This window comes from Lissotriton vulgaris, chromosome 5 (assembly GCF_964263255.1).
Source record: "Lissotriton vulgaris chromosome 5, aLisVul1.2, whole genome shotgun sequence".
In the NCBI taxonomy this organism is placed as follows: Eukaryota; Metazoa; Chordata; class Amphibia; order Caudata; family Salamandridae; genus Lissotriton; species Lissotriton vulgaris.
Genome location: NC_141693.1, coordinates 224231014 through 224256109, shown reverse-complemented (window position 1 = coordinate 224256109; position 25096 = coordinate 224231014). Strand labels below are relative to the sequence as shown.

The window sequence follows — 25096 nt, the reverse complement described above, 5'->3', positions numbered from 1 at the left end:
TCTCAATCAGACCAGATCCCTGTTCTCATTCACCCTTCGAAGTTAACTCGTATTCTAATCTCACTTCAAATTGCATATTACGGCTCTGGTAGATCCTATCAGTCTTTCACCACTCCCTTCCCAGATTCCACCTCACCCTCCCCGGATCCCCCATCTACTGTAATCCTAGATAGGATCCACTCCCTCTAACGATCTTCCCATACTGGATCCCGTCCATGCACTCTTCTTCCACTGGACTTCCCCTTCTGTTTCTCACCCAATCCGTTCCTCACCCAATCCGTTCCTCACCCAATCCCCTTCTCACCCAATCCCCTTCTGTGTTCCTCACCCAATCCCCTTCTGTGTTCCTCACCCAATCCCCTTCTGTGTTCCTCACCCAATCCCCTTCTGTGTGTTCCTCACCCAATCCCCTTCTGTGTGTTCATCACCCAATCCACCCAATCCCCTTCTGTGTTCCTCACCCAATCCCCTTCTGTGTTCCTCACCCAATCCCCTTCTGTGTGTTCCTCACCCAATCCCCTTCTGTGTGTTCCTCACCCAATCCCCTTCTGTGTGTTCATCACCCAATCCCCTTCTGTGTGTTCATCACCCAATCCCCTTCTGTGTGTTCATCACCCAATCCCCTTCTGTGTGTTCCTCACCCAATCCCCTTCTGTGTGTTCCTCACCCAATCCCCTTCTGTGTGTTCCTCACCCAATCCCCTTCTGTGTGTTCCTCACCCAATCCCCTTCTGTGTTCCTCACCCAATCCCCTTCTGTGTGTTCCTCACCCAATCCCCTTCTGTGTGTTCCTCACCCAATCCCCTTCTGTGTGTTCCTCACCCAATCCCCTTCTGTGTGTTCCTCACCCAATCCCCTTCTGTGTGTTCCTCACCCAATCCCCTTCTGTGTGTTCCTCACCCAATCCCCTTCTGTGTTCCTCACCCAATCCCCTTCTGTGTGTTCCTCACCCAATCCCCTTCTGTGTGTTCCTCACCCAATCCCCTTCTGTGTGTTCCTCACCCAATCCCCTTCTGTGTGTTCCTCACCCAATCCCCTTCTGTGTGTTCCTCACCCAATCCCCTTCTGTGTGTTCCTCACCCAATCCCCTTCTGTGTGCTCCTCAGTCAGCTCCCCTCATTTTTCTCTTCCTTCACCAGATCTCCTTTCTTCTGCTCGATACATTTCCTCTTCTCTTCCTCCACTGAATTCTGTTTCCTGTCCCACTGCCAGCGATCTGTCCTCTACCAGATCTCCTCTCTTCGGATCCTCCACTCAATCCCTCCACTGCCCTCGCCTCCTGCAGAGCCCCTCGCCCCCTCCCCGGAATCCTTTCAGCTGTCATCAAATAAAACTTCATTTTCTTCCCAGATTTCTCCTTGCGCAGCGCCCTTCTTTCTTTTCTAATAAGTATTTTTAATCAATAAGGGGCCACCTCCCACGTTTCACCTTCAGCTGCTGTCGCTTCTTTATTGCTTTCAGGGAAAAAATAATTTTACCTGTTCATATACCGGCCCCGGCGTGAGATGCAGCGCGCGCCCGCCGCCCCTCCCGCCCCCCCCCCCCTCTTCCACAAACCCCCCTTTGTTCCCACTGTTTAGCTTTTCCCGTTTTTTTAAGGGAGCTCTAAGACAAATATTAATTAGGAGACATAACAGGCCTTTCTTGTTCACTAAATTACTATTTGAATTAAGATCGAAAATTCATTAGCAGCCCTTTATTAGAGCGGAGCCTGGCTGGGCGCGCGCTCCGGCGCGCGGTGTCAGGGAGCCAGCGGCAGGATATTAAACTCGGGCGGCATCAATTACTCTGCGAGCCAGAATAATAATGGATTTTCAGGGAGATTTTCATCTGTTGGAAGAAAACATTTAATAAAGCAGCCGTTCTCACAATTTAATAGAAAGTTTAAAGGGATGCTGCGGTGGCGAGTGGATGTGTAATTTCGTTACCCCCGCCCTCGGCTTCGCACCCCCCAGCACATCTGTTAAGTAAACTGCAGGCTGGGTAGCTTTTAGGGACTGTTTGTTAAAGCTCATTCCTATTGAAAGGAAATTATTACCAGCCGGCGCAGAGGACTGTGGAAGGGGCTGGGGGGGTTCGAGGGGCAGATGAGAATGAAAACTAATTTATCGCAAGTCAATCAATAGGCGGCAGAAAGTGTTGACTTGGTGCCGGGCCCGGCCGATGGGTAATTGGATGGGGACAGGGGAGAGACGGTGCAATTGCCTTTCGAGTCTCCAGTTGCTCTCTGTGCGGAAATGGTGGTGTCGGAGGAGCCGGGGCTCGTGGCTGGGTTGTCAATGTCTAGTCTTGGTGGCAGGGCAGTGACGGAGGCGTGGGGGCTGTAGGAGGGTCTCCCTGCTGCATTCCTGTCCTCTGCGCCATATCCACTTCCAGCAATGTCTAGCCATCATCCATCCCTGGGCCCTGTTCACAACACTGGCAGCCACCAACCTGGCCCCCGCGGGGGTCTCCTAATGGCACTTGCCTGTCAGCCAGTCGTACAGAGACCGACCCGTACCTTTTTCTCAGGCCCCATACCTACACACCATAAGGCCCCTGCCTGCCTGTAGGCTCCATACCCTAGCTTCCTATGCCTGTATCCCAGGCCTACCCTGATCAATGCTGGTCTGTTCTGGCTCCATGGTAACCACCAGCAGGAATTGCCAGTCGGACCTCTCCATTAGCCCATGGCTTCCTCCATCAAGCTCTTGTTCCTCGCAGTGTCTAGTCTTTGCTCGGGTTTACTTACAACTGAGCATCTTTTCCTGGTCTTGCTTCAACTCTGGCTCCATGGCCGTTTCACACAGGCTGCCCCAATTTCGCACTGAGACAGATGTACCCAATCACTCCTCCGTCCTCCCGTCATTACCCACAGTTGCCATTTTGATTTCTGTGTCCTTGAAAACCCAAGTAGTTCACAGGATGCTGGTGTGTTGTGCGCCACGCTGCAGTGGACTATATGAAGGGCCCTTACTACCAGTGAAGTTCTGGAAAAAGTAAATGCGAACTTTCCTGTTTGTGTTTGTGGTGTGGAGGTGAATTGCAGCCTGGGGTTGCTTAGCTTTCAGTTTGTAGAGGATGATCAGTGGGGAGGTGGTGTCGATTATTGGGTGCAAGTTGATCTGCTCAGTAGGGGATCCTGAAACCACCCTTACAGGGATGTCTCCTAATGGACTCTGTGGCTAAAGATCCTTTGGATTCTGCTTCCAACCAGGTCTTCAGTTTGCAGCATACTCTTCTACCCGTCCCTGTACTCGTGTTAGTCTAAATTCTTACTTTCTTCTGGATTTCGGCCTGTGATTGAGGCTCACTCAATGGTGCTAGGAGGCCCAGAGGAGACCATTGTCCAGTACCGAAGGGCCTCGGACATCTGCTACACATGCAATCCATCCATTAGGCATTGGGTGGAGAGGCTTTCCAAAAGCCTTGGTATCCCTTGCATGGGTTGTCACGAACTCCTGTTTTGGTGCTTCAGTGACTGGGAGCCCTACAGAGCACGCTGTACCTTGGGATTCGTCTCGTTTAAGTTGGTATCTTAGTACATACAGTCAAGCTTTGCCATCTCAAGTGGTGTCCCGCAGCTCATCCTTTCAGGCAGGCAACCTTGCGTCTCTTGCCAGCAAGCAGGAAAACTGGTTGCTGTGGGTGTGTGATGACAAACCGTGCAGCTGTAACTTCGTAGTGGTAAGTTCGTAGTTTTTGATGAGGACTGCCCTCTCACCAAAAAAGCATGTTTCGGATTAAACGCTTGTTGAGGCTGAAAAGACTTTGCTGATTGTGCTGGCCTGTGCAGTTATTTGCACGCAGTGCACTCCCCATACTGTTATCGCATTTCATGTGATTGGATTAACCTTCCTCAAGTACTATCCTTATTCCATACATTCATGAGTGCAGCTATAGCCCTGGGCTTATAAACCGTGTGGTGGTGCTTGATTGCTTTAAATTGGTTTCAGAGACTCTTGTGCATGTTGTGGAACCTCATGCCCTCTTTGGTATTCTTGGAACCTGCAAACATTTTACTGCTCAAACCCTCATCTGAGGGTGGAAATTCGAGGGTTATTTAAATTGAGCTTTTCAATTCCTCATTCTGTTTTCTTTAGCTTCACGTATTTAAACCCTGCTTTCTAACCTCTCTCCTTTGTCTTCAGGTTGTTTGGCAACACTGGCGCGTGCAGTGCATGCGGCCTGTCCATTCCAGCAAGCGAGATGGTGATGAAGGCCCAGGGAAACGTCTACCATCTGAAGGTGGGTATCTCGGGCGTCTAGCATGGGTAGGGCGAGGTGGCCTTGGGGCAAGAGGGAGGGGCTTGGGGATGTGAGTAGTTTAGGTGCACGGATGAATTGCTGCTCTGGGTTGAAGGCAGCACTGTTGAGTGTGCTATCCAGGTTGCAGGCAGCAATGGATGATGAGGCTTCTGAGGTTGGACTGACGGACGGTCCCGTGTCACTTGTCAATGCTGTGCCTCACTTGCTGCATTTCAGCTTCCGCAGACTGCTCTGAAGAGGGATGGGGACCTAAAAGATGAGCATTTGTGAACCAGGTCTTTGGGCTCTTGTAGTCAGTTATGCTTCAGACTCGTCGGGTGTCACTTTTGCCTTCCTTTCAGTATGGCCTTGATAAGTAGGGTTGCATTCTACGTAGGGATGCCTGTGGTCCTGCCTACCAGGATGGATATCCGACCCTTGGAACAAAGGCAGTGGAAGACTAGTGAACCAGGATCTCCAGAGTGGGCATTCCACCTTTTCCTTCTTGTTGGGTCTGCCAAAGAAGCTTTGACAGTTTTTATGTTCACAAATGTGGGTGGAGGTTGTAGCCGAGTGCTTTATCTCCAAACACTGACTGTCCTGTTGGCAATTCTTAAACTTTCATTTGCCACTTTAAATGTTAAATGTTGTAGATTTGTAAAGTGCACAGCTGCCCCAGCAAAGGGGCGTCCCGGCGCTGTATACCGCTGGGGACCCCATCCTGGCTTTCCCTGTGAGATGTTCCCTCCTGGGCATCTCCAAGGTGAAGACCAGCATCCCCGGCGCTGAGGGGCCGTTAGTAGAGATTAAGCAAGCTATTGCCCAGAGTTGCTGAGTGGGACCCATGGTTGGAGTAGGCACCTAGGCGAGAATTATCGAGTCTGCTGACCATGGCCCAAGACCTGCCGCGTCTGGAATTGAACCCTGGTCCCGGGTCGACGTCTGCTTCCGGGTCTGCCGCCTCTAACCAGTGAGCCACTCTACTTTCACTGGACACCTCTTTTTGCAGCCCTGTTATAAAAAGCGATTACTACAGAACTTCTGTCCGAAGAGTTTTCAGTTGGAAGGAACTGTCTTTCTTCGCTTGCTTGAGTTGCAGACAGTGAATTTATCAGCATGGTATCTGGAAAAAAATATCCGTTCAAGCATCGCATTGTTTCCTCCTTTAGCAGGGAAACACCGCAATGTGTCTCCACTAAGGGAAATATTTTCTCATGATTCCTTTGTTTTCCCTGGTTTTCTCATAGCCTGTGACTGTAGTGGTGGGAGTGACCTGCATCACTTAACATGTCTGTAGTGTAGCAATTGCTGATCTACTTCTGTTGGCGAGAATAGGAGCGACAAAGGAAGGGGAAATGCATGTTTGGGGTAGAGAGTGAGCATGATGTGGATGGGTAGACTCTACTGGCTTTGTTTGTTGTGGTTCTGTACTCTTGGCACTAAACTGAGGGAGTGAAATATGCCTCCAAAAACGCAGACCCTTGATTTCCTAGTTCAAGAATGTTTTGTGGTTCTAGACATAGATGCGTTAGGGAGTACAGAAGGGTCTGCATAATTCTTGTAGAACTGCATGTGTTTCAGTGGAGGATGCACTTTTGAGCTGTCTTCTTCATCCCCCACACAGTGCTTCACATGCGCCACCTGCAGAAACAGACTGGTGCCGGGCGACCGGTTTCACTACATCAACGGAACCATCTTCTGTGAACGCGACCAGCCCAACGCACATCTAAACGGACACTTAGGCACACTTCAGAGCAACCCTATGCTGTCTGACCAGAAGGTGAGTACCAGATAGAGTATGTGGTAAAATGGTATGAATGCTTTTTGCCAATATTGCCTGTGAGGTTGAAATTCAGTCGTTCCTCCACCTCCACTTCTTAGACAAGACTCCCTAAGGGTTCCTACCCTGCATTTTGCATCTTTAATCCGTCTTCCCCATATTATATAAAGCTATGTTGCCTCCATACAGCTATGGCAATCCACCTTCCCTACCCATATTAACCACCACCCCTGAAAGCGGTGTTGCCTACCTACGGCAAACTATCTTCCCCATTCCTGTTTACAAAACACCCTGGAGAGATGTGTAGCGTTTGTGTGAAATCATCTCACCAGTCCCAGTTTTCACTTAACCTCCTAAAGTTAAGTTGCCTCTGTATGCATATGGATTGCGTCTTCCCTACCCATTACTTACCAAACACTCCCAAAAGCTGTGCTACTCTACTCGGCATGGGTTTTGTAATGCATCTCCCCTACCTCTGCTTTAAAACACCATCTGTGTTGCCTCCATAATGGTGTGGGACTCTATCTTCCCTCTGGTAGTTTTACTCGGCAGAGAGTCTCAAAAACTTTCAGTATTGATAGCTAATTATTATGTTCAATGAAACTCAATGAGAGCTACTAATACTAGTGTTGTATAATTTCAATTTTGTTAGATGTATAATAATTCAACCAAGCAATAGCTTTCAAATTTAAGAAGCTTGGCTGCACACAGGTGTGCTACTCAGAGGTAGCTGGAGAGCTACAGTAGCTCACGAGCTGCTGGTTGGAGACCCCCGTCTAAGATTTGGCTCATTTGCATCATAGCTCCAGTCTCTCCAGAGCTATAAGTGGGTCCTGTGTTTTGCTACCAATCTACCATTCTGCATCGTGTTTTTGCACTTTAGTTGTTCTCCACCTGGAGTCATTCGGGCGTTCTGGATCAAGACCGTCCATGTGCAAGTCGAATAGCAAGGATACACTTTGAGAAGCGCAATGTCGTATTGTGAAGTTTGGGCACTGAATCGAGACACATTCTGGTGCCTCTGTTGGCATCAAGCGGCAACTCGTAGGTCTCTGGGATCAGGCCGCGCGCGCCAAGACTCCGCTGCCCAGCATGTGGTAGGCGGCAAGGACAGCAGCGCGCTCTTTCGTCTGGTGTCCCAGGAGCTCGTCTATGGGGGGGGGGGTTGTGCCACTGGCATCCCGACTTGGACCAAGAACAGCGGGGGGGGGGCGGGGGGGGGGGGGGGGGGAGGTTGTGCCACTGGCATCCCGACTTGGACCAAGAACAGCATTGTGATGCTGTGCTAGCTCCCCACACATGCCCATGGGAGAGTAGCCGGTTCTCAGTAATAGTTAGGGGGGAGTTGCTTCCACATCTCGGCGACCTTGGACAGCGCTTCCTGTTTGTTTTGGTGGAGTTTCTATTTTCTCCGCTAATGTGGTCTCTGGTTACTTTGAGGGCAGGCCTGGGCATGCATTTGACTCTCTAGCCACCCATATTTGAATTCCTAAGGCAGTTTCCTCTCTCCCCGCTTCCTCGTTCTGTTTTCTTTTGGCCTGTTGGGGCTGGCTGGAGTTGACAACACTCCCGCCTCGGAGCCGCCATAACGAGGCCATTTTTTTGTTCCTTCCCATGCCCTCGCGGCCCAGCCTCAATTAGTGGGCTCTCCACTTTAATCAGTCGGAGGAGGAGGGGGACCCTCTGAAATGACATTGTTTCCCTGTTAGTGGTGCGAGGAGAGGGGGTCCGGCCGGCCCGGTCCCGCTCGAGGCTCCTTTAATTAGGCCCTGAATGGTCCTTCGTAATTGCCTGGATATTGCCCCTTTATGGGGGCGCCCGGGGCCTGCGCAGAGCACTTTCCATTAAGTCCGTCTTTGGTAGGGGGGGGGGGGATCAGTGCGGTGGTTCGAACATAAAGGGCCCCTTATCCCCCCCGTGGAGCTTCTATGATTAATTGGGGAATTTTAGTCCGTGCCCCTGGACAATTTGGTGGAGTGGGGTGAACAGCCTGAAATGTAAAAGGGTTATTTATTTGTATTCAGTTTCTGACAAGGCAGATTTATGGCCCGTCAGAGAAGCCCTTTTTCCTGCTAGAATTTTTTTTAGAAAAACTTATTAAATGACTTGCTGACATAGTTTTCTCCTACGACACTTCAGAAATGCATTAGTCTCCTACTTTTCGTCCTGCCCATCCACCAAACCTTGGCCAATCCATATCACACACACGTGTGCACATGTACATAGTGTGGGGTTGCATGTATGTACGTACATCAGTGTGAGGGGATATGTGTATATATACACACACACACACACACACTTATAGTTGTCAACGTCCATACTGCTGCCCGTCAGATGTCTGACTGGTCTTGATGTTCATATGCAGCGTGACTGGAAGGGCCTTTTGTGTCCTTGGTTGAACTGTCACGTTTGAATCTGGGCAGATCGCGTCAATTCTCTTTCATCCTTCTGAGGTCTGCACTGCACTTTACTGTGGTCTGTTACCTGGTCACCTAGAAGATGCTCAAGTGTTGGCCTAGAGGGACTTCTGAAAGAACGGCCTATTTTTCCAAGCTTCGGTGGCCTTGTGCAGTTAGCTACATCTTGGGTTTTACCGGAAGCGTTTAGAACCCTCTCGTTATTCACATGGAACCATATAATGCTCTTTCCCTTGGAAGACTGTCTCCAGACCCAAGGTAGCCTTTCTTCTGGTGGCAGATCAACACTAAGGAGTTTGTCCAAGAAATTTAGTTGTTTTCCAACTTCACTGTAGTGTATCTGGCATCATATCCTTGCCATCTTCTTGGCCCAAGTGTCCCTGCCTGCAGCTGGACTCCATCTTCGTGCATGCTTGACTCACTTACCTGTGTCTGCCTTTTGCTTGCTTCCCGAGCCTGACTCACTTGTTTGCCCTTAGGTAAATGAGTCAGGCTGCAAAAGCAACCTGTCTGCCAATCTCTTGCTTCCTGAGCCTGACTCACTTACTGGTTTGCCCTACTGTTGCTTCCTGTTGTGAGTGCCCTGTATTCTCCTGCAGCCGGACTTTCATACGAAAGGCTAGGGGAGCCGAGAAATGACAAAGCGAAGAAAGGCTGAGCCCCCCCCCCCCATTCTTATCTCCTTGTCACCCCCTTTGCTATACAACAATTATTTCCCCAAAGCTTCCACAGGCTCTCTTCCCTTGGCATGAGACCATTACTGAAGAGATCTGAAACTATCATGGCTTCTTGGGTTCTGCACTTGCATTCCTTGGAATTCTCTTTCTGAAGTGCTACCTTTTTTTAATGAAGCTTTTGAAGTGGTTCATTATGTATGCCTCCTTAATGCAGTCATATAGTATACATGAAATAATTATCTGACTCGGTGGTCTCCTCTCACACTAACTTTTTTTAATATCAATTACAGGTTTGTTAAGAAGATGACAAGATGTGCGAGCCCTGGTGCCTTCTGTTCACAAGGAGTCTCTCCGGTTGTGTTTACTATTTTTTTTTGTTGCACAAAAGTCACGCTTGTGTTGTGGTGCAAATCTGCCGTCTTGCCGCTGAACCACAATGACTTATTTTGTAACCGATCAAGAAAAAAACTTGATGCATAGTTTTTTATATCAAGGCGGGAGGACTTTGAAGAGGAAATGAAGAAAAGGTTGAAGCACCCGGATTTTGGTCCAGCCAAGCGGGGAGAGCACAGACGGAACTGTTCAAAGCTTGTTTGTGCACAACCTTTGAGAAAAGTCTTACTTCTGCCGAAAGGATGTTTTATAAAGACTAAAAAAAGGGACTTTATCGTTATTTTGCAAGACTATTTCTTAAGTAAAATAAATATATATAGCCTTTCTTAAAGTGACAGTACTACCTATTTTAATTCTAGTAATTTTCCAACTTCAACATGCGTCTGTGGCATGCCTTTATCCAGACCAATTCCTTGTGTACAAGCAGATGTTCTGAGACCAGAATTCCAGGATTTTCTCTTCTGAGGTTTTCTTCACTTATACCCAGGTATGCAGCTGGTGCAGCAGTACCCGTAGACGTGGATAGGCCTGCGTTATGCCCACTCAGATCTATGTTGAGGTCTGTTACCTTATAAATTGCCATGCTTGCAGGATTCTTTTTCTGCATCCACATCCTTTGGTACCTCAAAGTCTAGAGCGAGGCACATGGGCATACTTAGGCCTGCCCATGAAAAGGAGGGGGGGTGGGATGGGGTCGGGTGGATCAACAAGTTTGAGATTTAGCAAATTCATTCGTTTTTTGGGCTATGGTCTCTGGTGAAATGTTCCAGCAAAGGCTTTCCCCGGTACCATGCAATCATTTTGCAAAATGAAATTGTGGTACTTTGCTTCAGTTCTTCAGACTTTCTAGCCAATTATACATTCCTCTGTTAATTGAACGTTGGGCTCACCATATTCTCCCTAATTCTATCCACAGGCAGCATTTTTCACAGCGATGCCTCTCCCGCAGTGGGTTGTTTTTAGCTCATCTTGATCATAGTTTGGTCTAGCCCCTTCCTTTTTCAACATTGTACTGTTCATGGTGCCTACCACTTCAGAATGCTAAACCTCTGGCAAAAGCCATGCCCCCCAGCCCCCAGATCTGAGGTTTCTTGGACCAACCTGCTGGCTATCATGCATCTCCTTTTCTTAGACTACGTCTAGAAAGGTTTCATTTCATGTGATGTGTATAAGTATGCCACTGTCAACTCTGATCTTATGAGCACTAAAACACAGCAAGTCCTGAATTACTAGCAAGGACCAAATATCTGGAATAAAATGTTTTCCCGTTTGTAGAAATGAAACCTGACAAGGCACTTCTGCGTCTCATACTTGAGGAATATGTTCTTGTATATTTGCACAAAGGAAAAGGTGGATGGAATTTAGTAATCTGGGTTTGTGTTGTGTTTAAATTAATATTTGTTTAAATTAAAATATGTAGTACTGCGACTTTAAGGCCTGCTACTCCTCTTGGATTCATACAAGGGCTGTCACGTGTTCATGAGTTGCTCTGGGTTGCCCAGCGGTTAGCCAAAAAAGTTTGTTGGTGCTTTGGCCCCTGTCTTGAGTCCTGGAAACACTTCCAAGTTCATTAGGAGATTTGTCCAGTAGCCATAAACCACTTCAAACCATTTAGCCTATGTGGACGTGCCAAATCGTCTGATACAGGGAAAGGTGCTCATAGCTAAAATGTGCCTAAGAGCATTGAGCGAGGTTGACACGGATTTAATTACAGTGAAAGTGGGGACACCCTTGGACATGGACAAAACCCCCAGGAATCAGGATCAAGGATATGAAAGTGAGCAAGGCACCTGAATACTGTCCCATCTACTGTGTGACCAAGCCTGTCTGTGCACATCCCTCTCAATGTCTGTGATGACAGACCACATCGTTGTGTAGCCACACACCAGGGTGAATTTCCAGAGGACTCTGTAGATGAGCTCCTGCATGGAGGATTGTGCTGGATTCTTTATTGAGAATCTTCCTTCTAGGACCATTCTGCACTAATAAATTTCGTAGGAAAGGGTAATTGGACTACTTCCTCATAGGAGGCTACATAGCTGGTCTTGATGAGCTCAGCTTGATGTGAATGTCTAAGGTGACGGACAGCAAAGATTCTGCCAATGCATCTTACCCTTTGTAAACCCTCTGGGTAGCTTGTATTATGGAATTTCTCATCCGTGCCAATAAAAGGGAGTAGATTGATCTGTTAGCAGCCTCAACTCTTTTGTAACTGATTCTAGCATCTCTGCTAAACACAACTCTATTGTTTTTATTTGTGAATGCCTACTCAGTCTAATTTTTTTACTAGAATGCTTTTGGGTTTAATAGCTAGGATTAGCCAACAAATACATTTCAATATTTATTCAGTTTCCTCATAGAAGCAGCATTGAGGATATTTTTCCCTGGACACACATAAAATCTTATTTGCTAAGCTCAGACCTTGTTCTATCGATCTCCCTGGCCAGCGCACTATTGTATGGAGTGATGAGGGATGCATTCCCAATCCTAAGCTCTCATGGACTATTTCCCAGATAGATGGTTAATATGTGGTGCCCGAAGTTGGAGGAAGTTGGCCTATACGTTAAACACTTGCAGACCGCCACCTTCAGTGTATATATTGTCTTGGCAGGCAATAATGGGTTGACCCTGAAATGGCTGCCATACAAAATTTGTGTATATCTACCATGTAAAGTATTTTTTCTGTAATTTGTGACGGTTCCGTTTTCTTTTCAATTGTACAGTTTTGTTATGTTTTGTTATGGGAGGACATACTGTATATGCAATACCAGCCGAGAGAGAGAAACTTAAAGAGCATTATGTAAATATTTAAAAAACAACAAAGTGTTGTGCTTTTATTGTAGGACTTTTGTCTTGGTTTACTTTTGCCGATGCGTGTGATTCCAAGTTTTGGAATAGATAAAAGCAAACCGCTGTTTAAAAACAAAATGAAAAAGATAATGTTGCTTACTAGACTGCACTTTTCTTCCTTGTAATCTTTCATTGAATATTAAAAATCAAAGTTTCCATGACTGATGTGCTCTTTTATTTGTTTCAGAACTTTCTTGATCTTCTAAAAGTGAATAATTCTTATTATAATCCTGGAAGGGGTTTATTGAATAATTTGTAGATATGTACTAGGTAGTTGGTGAAACCGATTCCCTACTTATTACTTTTAAATCCAGTTTATTGCTTTTAGTTAAATAAATGAGCATTAAAAATGCAATAGGTCTCGCCTTTTAAGTTTAAGCCATTTGCTTTGCTATACAATACCATTTAGCAAAGCAAATTGCTTTCACTTAAAGGCGAGACCTATTGCATTTTCAATGCTTTTTTGTTTGTGCAAGTGGCTGAGAACCGAGCAAAACTATTCAAGATTCAAGTTATCAAAAACTCTACCCAAAATAAAGAGCGAAGTGGGGTCATTATTATCCAAACCGATGTTTTATGGTGATATTCTACAAAATATATGTGCCTAGTTACCTGGATACTAAAACTTTTTTTTAGAGGATATCCACAAAGCGACTGAGTTTTGGGGAGACTGGTTGACATCAAAACTGATCTCACAATCGATCATCAACAGAGGGGAACTTCTAGTTCTTGGATTGGGCTAGCACCCTATAGTAGTCTTCCAGTGGTACCAAATGTCACAGGCATGTCTACTGAAAATATCTGTCTAATGTCAAGATTTGAATTGCCAGGAGCACTAGGTGTTACCAAAGAGGCACCACTAAGGTGTAGAAAACGAACAGTGGGAGTTAGGGTCCAATCACAACTTCAAAACACATTTCTTGAATTGTATGGGGTTACTGAGCTAATTTAAAACTCTCCAGAATCAAAGATAGACCACGTTTGGCCGTACACTGCCCTAAGGCTCTAGCAAAGCGGGGAAAACCCTTGTTCCTCACTGGGGCTATGAAGGGGGAGGAATGGCTGTCTCAGTCACTGATGGTACTGGGCTGATCTAAGCTGCAGTATACTAAACACTTGTAATTGCTTTCTGTTATGAAGCAGTCGCCTTCTGAATTCTAGATGAAATCTAACTATACAGCCAGGTAAGCCAGTCTGAAAGCCATGGCCAACCAGAACCCCTGCTTGCTTAAGAATTAGGAAACTCTTCCAATCATGGCAGAGCGCATCTTCCATGGCTTTTGTAGAGCAAGGGGATGGGGTGGTAGCAACCAGTCAAAAATGTGAATCGCTCCCCAACTTTGTTTGACAAGTTCTTCATTTTGTAAGGTGATGCCTAAAACAACCAGGGTGTTGGGGCAGGGTGTACAAGTTATTGATTTCAGGGGTGTTAGTCTAATTAGATCAATGGCGCTATAACAAGACCACAATACCCAGAATGCACTGGCCTAGCACAAGTCAGCACTGCAGTGTCCGTAATGCCCTGGAGGGAAGGTTCATTTCCAAGTTGGCTGGCATCACACTCCTAATGGTGGTGAATATTCTTGTAGTCGTGTGACTGCTGGCGAACAAGCTATAAGTAAAGCAGCTTTTCTTCCCTTGTATCTCACTACGCATCAGTAAAAATGTCGGATGAAGATGCGAGTCCTGGCACCAGGCTGACGCCCAGCACCCCTCCCTCCTTCCCCACACCCTTCCTCAAACAAGCATACCCGCCACCTGGCAGGTGCCGCCCAGGAGCAGCAGGGACGCGGGCGCAGGGAAGTCTGACTCCAGGTTCAGAGAGATGAGGCTAATGTGAACCCTGATAAACCCCGAGCATTCCAGGTGCGTATGAGACCCGCGTGCATGGGGGAGAGGCCGCTCAGCAGAGAGGGACACCAGGGGCTGCTCTGGAGACACACCGACTGAATAGGGTCCAGTACTCATGAAGGGCCTAGAGTCAATCCAGGCTTGTTTTAGGTGTCTGATGTGCCCTTTTCCATTTTTACTCCTCTCTGCTGCTTTCTTAACTTTCAATTTTGCAATGTTTTTTTTTGTGTATAAAGTCTGTGGTATCGGTTTTGATGTTGCAACATATTCTAATGTATTTTGTTCCCAGTTTGCCAAAGGTCCACCGTAAATAGAAACTGACAGATTTACACCACACAACAGAGCGGCTCATGCAAAGACCCCTCTCTACTGTTCACCCCAACTCTGCTTTCTCTAAAATAAACACCTCTATAGTGTAGGTGCAATGACCCAAGCGCCGTACCTACTCCCACTCTGTGCGTCTCTTCCCACGGCGGCTGAAAGAAGGAAACCAGCAAAGCTTGTGGAAGGCTCGTGCCAGATCCTGGGGTCGAGCGGTGGCTGCGTGAGCCACAGCGGATTACTCAGCACGGTGGATTCCTTCAGCCGGTGTGGTAAAGCGAATGCATACAGCCATGCACGCGTAGGCACAAAATAATGTTGCACAAAGGTGTCGGGCTGTCCACATGCGCATGCATTTTTTTTCCCCCCCTATACGTGCATGTTTAGCTTTGCGGATCGTGAGAGCAGCCATCTTTGTCCATTTGGACGCATGTGCATTCAGCTTTGGCTGAATTGATTGCAAAAGGTTCTTGCATGGCGAGAGCAGCGCATGCGCTGCTATCAGGCGAGACCTAAAAAACCATTGCAAATTACCACATCAAACCATGTAAAACGCAGAATGGATAAACACATTTACCGGTCAGTGACTTCGAATTGCAGCATAGAACTAGCTATTCAAACACTAATATTACAAGGGAATAAATACACGTATACAACATCCAGTACCTATAAATTCATCGTAAAACATGTTAATTGGCAGATTATGCACAACAAAAACATTTTCCATAAAAGCGAACACAAAGGTAGTAAAACTGACGCATCGTTCATTTGGGTCAAATCCCACATAAGGCTTGTAGGACATTGGACTACTCTCATCCTGCAACACATTTTTTACATCAATGGAAAGCTTTGGGGATCATACAATTCATTGCTAAAGTCTCAGAACTCCTAATGGTGTAGTTATTTTCCAGAAATTCGTATACTGTGGGCGCATCAATTCCCCTATGCTGTAGTATTTGCCATTAAAAGATTGCACCTTCGAAATGGGTAGTACTTGTGGGGATCTTTATTGAGAGCGATTCACTGATGTTTTTTATGAATCCTGTACAGTTTCCACATACATATTCCACCAGGTTTTCCTGGAAAAGTTGCACGCAAAAAAACCTAGGGATTGTTTAGAGTTGCACATAACTTGTAATCCTGATTGTCACATTGAGAGCCTAAATTTGGGTGTGCCTGTATGGCCTAATTTCCTACATGTTCTAGATATGTGAGTCGCAACAAAACTTGTCTACAGAATTTTCACATAGCTCACTTTAGAAAGTTTCATGCATTTTGGCCAAAGCTGAGGCTAAAGCTGCAAGGTAGATCCCAGTAGTTCATTTGAAATGCTGGAAATGTTTGAGAGTTGAAAATCTGGTAGTTTACCGTCCAGGTAAGTGTGGACAGAAGTCCCATAACCATGAGCTTAGCAAGTCCTGCAGTAGTGTGGGAAAAGGTGCAGGCCATTTAATTTTTTTTGGTCTGCTCCAAAGTTGGCTATACCAGTCGCCAACTTTTTTTTTTTTTTTTTTTGCTCCTGGGTGTCACTTTGCAAAGCCCTGTGGCAATGAGTTTTCTGGACCTCACTTCTCTACGACCTGGACGTCTATCCTGTGTCCCTCTAAACATGGGGAGTTAATCCTCACCCCAGGACCTATGCATACAGTCTTTTTAGCACTACAGCCAGCCACTTCTGGCGTGCAGGCACTGGGACTCTAATCTCCTGAAAGCCCTTAGAGTGCCCAGCAACTATGACTTGGTACTTTAACTTTATGGGGACTTCCCTTGCTTGTGAGTGGCATATGTTGCAGTAAGTTTGGCAATGAGCCCTCCCCTCGCCCATGTTTCTTGTCTTCATACAAGGTCTGGAGGGAACGGATATTGTCTGACCAGTATGAAATACTTAACGGCATGGGAAGATAGCCATGGTTGCCTTGTACCTTTTCCAGAATTGCAATTTTCCAATTTTCTGAAATCATAAAACCTATGATAATTTACAAGAATCACCTGGCTGTAATTAATATACACTGCAGGATTATTTGCAAAATGTCCTAGGATGATTTTGTGGCGCACATCACTTGTGTACATTACGTGTTTCCTTCAAGAATTTGTATTCTAGTCTGATGCAGATCACCAAAGCTATGCTCTTGTTTGATCTTCTTACATCAAATCTGTGATCATGCACAACAAACGCATCAATTATATTGGCCTGGCGGAATTTTTTGCTGCCACAGTGATGGTAGCCGAATTGGCTCTGCTTCCTGGCACGCCCCACACTGAAGAGTAAATGGAGGCTGTCGCGCTGAGCTCACCAGGCCTCCCAGAGCATACAAAAGATGGCCTTATCTCCATTGGTAAGAAGGTCCTTTGGGGGCTGTGGCAGTATCATGCCCTGTGCTGCCTCTGCCTCCATCTCCCAGGAGCTTGCTGCGTATCTCTTCGCTGCTGCTCGTCCATCCTCTCCGCCATGCTCTTCTTCCCCCTTTGTCTCTGCCCACCGTCTGCTTCTTTGTGTGTCCTCCAGATCCCCCAGCTCGGTCTCCATTCACACCACCGGCATGGATGCCGGGTCCAGCCTCCCTTTAGAAGGCACTGGAGTGGACTAATTCCTCTTTCTTCTACTGGGACAAAACCCCTAATGCGCTGCTCCATTTACGAGGCCGTCCTGCCACACTTGCCAACCCTGCTCTGGCTGTGCTGCAGGGCAGCCCAGGGCTGCTCCAATGTTTTCACTTTTTCTGCAAGAGTTGGACAAACAAAGGGCCCTTAAAGTGCAGAACTTTGTCTATTAAATTTTCCTTCTATCCCTCCCATGGTGGTTTCTCAATTCCCCGTTGATTTCCTTTAAAAAAAACTAAACTACAGTGTGCCCTGCTCAGGAGCTTGCATTCTTTTAATGAAGTATGGGGCTTTAATTGGATCTCTTTGGTAAGTAAATTTACAATGCTAAATGCCTCCCTGCGCATGTGTGTCTCTCTGTGCGTTAATGGAGAGGTGTTCATTATCGGGGTTTAATGAAGCATTAATCTTTTGCAGCTGAGATTGTTGAAACTAATGAGGCCCACATTACTTGCTGATTGCCCGCCGAAGACTGCACACTGGTTCCTTCATGTCCTCCCCGCTTAGCAGATGCTGGGTTCCTTGTACCAAGAAGTTTGTGGGACTTAAGTCTACTCTCCCGTGGCACATTCAGGGGAGACCCATGGGATGCTGGCAGCGGTGGTCCTTCCCCACTCCTGGAATGCCTAATCTACCAAAAAGGCTGTTCCCATAGCTCCTTCAAGCCCAGACCATACTACTTGGCAACACTGCGGCCAACCTCACCTCCACTGACTTAATGTGCGCATATTAAACTCCAATCGATAAACTGGCAATACAGAGTTGCAGTATTGGTTGGCGTGTACGCGGTCTTGTGTACATTACGATAGGAACATGGGGAGAGGGAGACGCCCAGAGTCTACTGGACTACACCACATTTGGGCAAATGCCACCGTCCAAGTATGACTAGAGGCATAGTGGCAAATGATGGTCACTGCTTGCCTCTGCCAATAAAATCTGGGTAGATACCACTCACCTGCTGAACACTGCCAGGCAGTGCCCTCTAAAGCACAATGCATGGTTCCACACTGCCAAGTCAATGAGTTACCCTATTTCTAATGGTTTACCCTACTCTATGCTCTTGCTCCACTCCTGTTAACCCTAGGGTTTTTCCCCTTCTGCCTTTGCTTTGGTTTCCCATCCTATTGTGTCCTCTGCTGCCCCCACCCTGCACGGTTTCTGTATCCCTTCTTTCTCTTGGCCACTCTCCCATTGCCTAGTTTCACAACACCCAGGTGACTCCTTTACACCACCATTGAACCCACTGAACCGACTACTCACGATGTATAATCCTCTATGTAGGAGTCTTATTTGAATTCCTGTTTTGAGGGCCTCCTAACCGCGCCACAGTTAGACTGCACTGGAGACCCCAAAACGAACACCGTGTAGTGTCGGAAGCCTTTTTCCAAATTCAGAAGTTGTGCCCTCTGTTCCTCTTCGACAAGACTTGTTTTCCCATAATGAGCCAGCAAGCTGCGAGTCCGCTCTTTAATAAAGCACAAGACTGTTGGACAGGTGTCCATTAAATTGTTATGGGACCCACAGTGCAGGAAGGCTACTTTCCCTATAATTTGCAAATAAATAAGTGTTGGGGCTGAAAGTGTTTCCCCCCCTAAGGAACTTGGTGATGGCGCTGCTGCATGTTTGTTATTGTGGAACCCCAAGATCTCTCTAGTCCTTAATTCCGCTTTCTTTTTCTCTCTATCACCCTGTCCGTATCTCACACTAGCAATTTCTTGTTCATCCTTGATTTCGGATTGACTCTGAGCAAGAGACAACAGGGGAAGATGACGATAGAAAAAACCGGGGCAAAGTGAGCCCAGGGTGTCAAAAACGAGTGTCGGTGCCCATCATCGGAGAGGGTTGGGAACCAAAATGTGTCCTGCCTGGCGAAAGCTCTGCTTTAGAACACAATTTAAGAGATCTGGGTTTGCAGCCTCGGCAGCACTTCTCTCGGGTCTGCCTGTTTACGGGCTCCCCTTGTTCAAGTTGTAGATCGTGTTCTTGAACTACCAATACCACCGTTCATCGGTGGGCCCTCTGAAAACAGCACATCTGTACTGACCTGTTGACCACTATCCTGTGTAATATACATTCCTCTTACCACCTGGTATTTTTCTTTTCCTTTGAGGGTGCAACTGCTCAGTGAGTTTTCTCACCCGTACAGCCTTTATTTGGCCTTGATCACTTGCTGATCTGGTAAGGCATGAACCCCTAGTAGCAGGCTTTTTTTAATGGGTCAGACAAGCATTGTTGTCTAATGGAAGATTAACACTTAAAAAAAGAAAATGTTCAATGCTTTTAATAACATTTTGTGGGTTCTTAAAGCATTTTTAGCAAACTCAGCAACTCTAGCCGAAAGCCGCTAAGCTGTTCTCCCTTGGACTGTTTAAGTTGCACCAAAGGTCAGACGTGTTACAGCACTCTTCATATAGATTTCCAGCATTCTGTCTGGAACCTTCAGTTGTTAAGAAGCATTAGCAAAGTCACTGCATCCGGGTTTTCAGTTGTAAAGCACAGAAGAACCAGGCATGCACACATTGTGTGATGCTGGTAATGATAGTTTGTTACAATGATGTAGGTAATGGTGGTGGCAGTAATGTATTCAATGCATGTACAAGAGACTTGAATGTGTGATTGAGTGGATGTTTCAATTGTAAAAGCCCCATATGCACGGCAATACAAGCACTCCATAGGAGACTGATTTATGCACCAAAGAGCCAATAAAAGGTATGAGGTGCGACCGTAAACATCTGATGGACGGAATGTTGAACATTGTCAAACATTGCCCCCAGTCACAGATCTGTTTAATCCATCATTATTTTGCTTACCACGCCACCCCAGTTCAGACATAGCCATATGCAAATCAGTCTTGACCCTGTGCTCACTACGACACGAGTCAAGCTATCCTGGCTGATGAAGGCTGGTAGCCAGAAATCTGTCCTAGGATGCTTGATTCCGGTCCAGGGAAGACATGGCTTGGCAGTTCGGGCTGGACTGTTCCCATGAGGCACAGGGTCAGACTGATTTGCATATGACCATGTCTGAGCTGGGGTGGTTTGGTGAGCAAAATAACGATGGATTAAACCCAGATCTGTGACTGGGGGTGAATGTTTTGCCATTGTGCGACATTCCGTCCATCTTGTGTTTTGTAAACATCTGATGGGCAGAACCAAACTCACTCTATGCATATTTTAAAGAATTGGTAACGATACAACCTTCAGATAGCTTTTCTGCCAAGCCAAACCCAAGTAGCATTCTCCTTGGTGAAAGACTGGGCCTCCTAGCCTTTGAAAGTTAACTTGCTTACCATCCCTGGGTGAATGTATTTCCTACAGGCTGTAGTGTTAATTGAACTGTAGTGCTACACAACATGAGTACTCTAACTGTGAGGTCATAGCCTTTTCATGATGCTCACACTTTATGGTATTCATCTTTGTAACCGCTCTAAGCTTCCCACATGGAAAGAGACCTTTAACAAGGTGTGTGTGTGTATATATATATCCAACAACTTGGCTCGTTTTGGTCGACCCCTGGCGAATCTCCAATCGGTGCAGAATTCCTCGGCAGAGCCCCGCCGAATTCAATCGTCAACACCTCTTCAGGAATGAAAACGCACTCGTAGGATCTCTTCTTTTCAAATTATTTATTTATCCATAGTTCTCAGCATAAAAAATACCTACGCGTTTCGCCGCCCACTGACGGCTTGCTCACCAGTGGGCGGCGAAACGCGTTGGTATTTTTTATGCTGAGAACTATGGATAAAGAAATAAATTGAAAAGAGATCCTATGAGTGTGTTTTCATTCCTGAAGAGGTGTGGACGATATATATATATATATATATATATATATATATATATATATATATATCCTCAAAAAGTGCTCCTTCCAGGAACCCTCTATCCGAGGAAGGTGGCGTGTTGACCGGCAGAGCAGGCTGGTGGTTTCAATAAGCAGGTACAGGTTATATAGCGCGCACTCTGGCATTAACACAGTGCAAATAGGCAGAAAGGGATTTTTTTTTACCAACCTATTTTATTTGGTTTTCATTGTACAGTCTGGGCCATGGCCCTGCATTCACGTTTTGAAGACAAAGTAAAACAAGAGTACCATAGCATACACATACATTTAACTCCTGAACAACTTGCAGATATATCAACAAGAACATATCAGAGACAGTCCCAGATCCCAGATGTTAGAAAGAGTTTACCGAAATGTAGGCACAAACGGTGATATATTGTAATATAAATTGTTCAATGGTCATTGGTGTGTGGAGTCTTTTCCCATCAGGGATCTAGAGAAGGAAGGGGAGGTAAATCTATGCCACAATATGTCGCCCAGTGGGACCATATTTTCCTGTGCTTTTGGGGGCAACCTCGGGCCTGGAACACTGCAATCTCTGTACCCATACATCGGTCCATTGCTTTTCTCCATCCACTCATAGTCTGAGTGGATGTCCCCTTTCACAGCTGAGCGATGTCACGCTTAGCGATAGTGAAAGCCAGAAAGAGTAGATGCTGTTTTTACTGGTTCCCTCTTATCCAGTCAGTACTGTGGAGAAGGAATAGCTTCTGGTCAAATGGGAAAGTCCATGATAATCTTGCCTAGACAGGACAAGACTCCACCAGAACGGCTGTAGCGCTGTACGACTCCAAACTATATGCAGGGAAGGCTCCTCCTCTCACATCACAGGCACAGGGGGGATTGGATCATACCCAACCTCCAGAGCCTGGATCGTGTGTAGTATGCGCAATGTAGAGGCGTAAAGGGAATTATTGATTCATAAACCCTGCATGATTTATGAATCAATAAATACCTTTCTACCTATTTCCTCCGTGTTATGCCAGAGTGTGCGCTTATAACCTGTAACTGTGTGTGTGTGTGTGTGTGTATATATATATATATATATATATATATATATATATGTATATTACCTACTGGTGGTCGCCAGTAGGTATATATAGTTAGGACCTAGTTTCCATAGGAAGTCCGCAACATACTATTGGGAATAACTTTGACGCCGGTTGTTGAATCTTTGTGAATTTCTCAAAGAAGATGGCCCGTTCCGCACTGCTTCTTCCCTGAAAGTCTCTGGTAGATTCATCAAGTGGGGGCTGAGAAAAAAGGGGGTCCCAAAACTTGTTTTCCCCATGTTAATTTCCATAGGACCTTTAGACACGGCTACAGCCTGAACCGTTGAAAGGAATTACACCTAATTCGGCAAAATGGTAGTCTGATTCGCAGATCGCTCTTTTGCTTAAATGGTGTAAATCCCTCCAGTAGTTCCTGAGAAAATTAAAAGAGAAAAAATGTATGTATCTGGGCGGAGCCTAACCACACATCTCATCAAGAGATCTGATTGGCTTCATCCAAGAAGTGTTGGCAGCCATCTTGGGACCAATATACATGATGGCACCTCATTAAAAAGCATTGCAGTTAATAGAAGGTTTTAGGACTTTAGTTACATTATAAATCATTTGTTGATGGTACCATACTCATTTTAAGATTTGTGGTGTGTTCTAAGGTGATTTTACCATGTGAAAAAGCCTTCTCCCGGGATATCATGTTTGAAAGAAAACTATTATCTCATGCTTTTCCCACAGTGGTTTGGAAGGGGATCTATAAGCTAAACTGAAAGCAAATTTTCTGTAAATTCACATTATCTTTCTCAGTCATGTGAGAATGAAGTCTGACATTCTCAGTAAAACATGTACATCCAACAGAGACTGTCAATTGATTCCTTTGTGATCTACTGCAGCTTCCCAGAGTGTTCTAAAGAACAACTAGAGCGCTAACAGTCCTACTTATTAGAAAGGTATGATACACCTGAAGCCATCTTTATTGGAATAAAGTGGTAACTCCTAAACATTTCATTTAAAAAGGAACAACATGAGGGGGTATATTTTGCCATAGAAAGTATGATTAGTGCTGCAGAAAGAAAAATTAGGGCACGTTTTGAGTGACTTCTCAAATCCTCTTCTAGTTCATTAAAATATTCTGACATGCAGTCTCCCAAGATGGCCATCAGAGACAAAGGAGCCCAAATGGAGCCCAAATATCACCCAGATGTAGCCCAATGACAGAATGTCCCAGTGTTCTAAAGAACAACTAGAGCTCTAACAGTCTTACTTATGACAAAAGTATGGCACACCAGAAGCCATCTTGATTGGAATGAAGTGGTAAGTCTGAAAACATTTAATTTAAAAGAACAAAATTAGGGGGTTCATTTTGCCATAGAAAGTATGATTAGTGCTTCAGAAAGAAAAATTAGGGCATATTTTGTGTGACTTCTCAAATCCTCTTCTATTTCATTAAAAAAATTCTGACATGCAGACTGAAACATGCACTTTCAATACCAGCAGCAGACTTCCCTGGTAAGCAGTAGCTTGACTACAGTGATCTAATAAGCAACTAGCGTGCTAACATTCTGAATTTATGGCAAATGTGTCACATCTGAATGCCTTCTTGATAGAATCAAAGTAGAAAACTGAAAGTTTTTCCTACTGAGGAGACTGTAGTAAATGAGGAAATTAGGAAACTTCATAACAAATAAGTCTCCAAAGATGGCCACCAGAGACAAAAGAGCCCAAATGTAGCACAAATATCCCCCAGATGTAGCCCAAGTATAGCCCAATGACAATGTCCCAGAGTGTTTTAAAGAACAACTAGAGCGCGAACAGTCTTACTTATGACAAAAGTATGTCACACAGTGCGAATAACACAAAAGTGCGGATAACATAACACCTTCTTGATGGAACCAAAGTAAACAAGCATTGAAAATGCAATAGATCTCGCCCTTGTTTAAGGTAAAGCTGTTCTGTTTGCAATGAGGTGGCTTTTTAGCTTTGCTTTTATTAGTGTTTCATGTAAATAACATGCATATATATACATATATGTATATGTATACATGCATTTATATTTATATAGATATGCACATTATATATGTTTATATATGTGTATATATATATATATATATATATATATATACATACACACATTACCTACTGGCGGTCGCCAGTAGGTATATATAGTTAGGACCTAGTTTCCATAGGAAATCCGCAACATTCTATTAGGAATAACTTTGGCGCCGGTTGTTGAATCTTTGCGATTTTCTCAAAGATGGCCCGTTCTGCACCGTTTCTTCCCTGAAAGTCTCGGGTAGATTCGTCAAGTGGGGGCAGAGAAAAAAGGGGGGTCCCAAAACGTGTTTTCCCCATGTTAATTTCCATAGGACCTTTAGACACGGCTACAGCCCGAACCGCTGAACGGAATTACACCAAATTTGGCAAAATGGTAGAGTCTGATTCGCAGATCGCCCTTTTGCTTAAATGGTGTAAATCCCTCCAGTAGTTCCTGAGAAAGTTAAGAGAGAAAACATTTATATATCTATACGGTACGAGTACCTTCCTGTGCACGAGCTGCATGCTGATTGGCTGCCACTGTCTGTCAACACTCCAAAACCGAAATTGTTGGCAGCCATCTTGTGCCTCGGTAGACTGAGGCAGAAGAAAGCAGAAAAACAAACGTGTAGAACTCAAAAAGGGGGCAGGGTAGAAACACACTGACCCCCTAGGCATGCCCACTCTAAAGGGCGTGTTTGCACAGTTTAAGATGGGGAATTAATTCCTGTTCAATCCAGAGGTACCCTAGAGGGAAGTAGTCCAACAGGTAACTCCAGTATGCGCCATGAAGCTGTGCTGCATAGTATTGTAAAAAGGGGGCGTGCCTTCAGAACACCTGCCTGCAAAAATATAGTAAATCAGTATATAAAAAATAACAATTAATACATTTAAAAATTGTCATTTAAAAAACCTTCGAAATTCACTGAAAAAACATAGGTTTCAGGCCTTATATAGTTAGGAATTAGCATTTGAAAAACCTTTGAAATTCACTGAAAAAAACCATAGGTTTCATGCCTTATATAGTTAGGAATTAGCATTTTAAAAAAATTGCAAATTCACTTAACAAACCATAGGTTTCAGGCCTCATATAATTAGGAAT

At 45.4% G+C, this 25096-nt stretch overlaps 1 protein-coding gene across 1 annotated transcript in view; it reads left to right on the top strand.

Annotated features, from left to right (window-relative positions):
• The window catches only part of LOC147710545 (LIM domain transcription factor LMO4-B), a 42518-nt gene extending 30013 nt beyond the window's left edge, over positions 1–12505 (top strand). Inside the window, exons 3-5 of the mRNA XM_086921208.1 lie at positions 4130–4226; positions 5851–6006; positions 9391–12505. Of these exons, the coding sequence (XP_086777334.1) occupies positions 4130–4226; positions 5851–6006; positions 9391–9399 (262 nt within the window). The 3' untranslated portion in view covers positions 9400–12505. The remainder of the gene's footprint in view (positions 1–4129; positions 4227–5850; positions 6007–9390) is intronic.
• The last annotated feature ends 12591 nt before the right edge of the window (positions 12506–25096 follow it).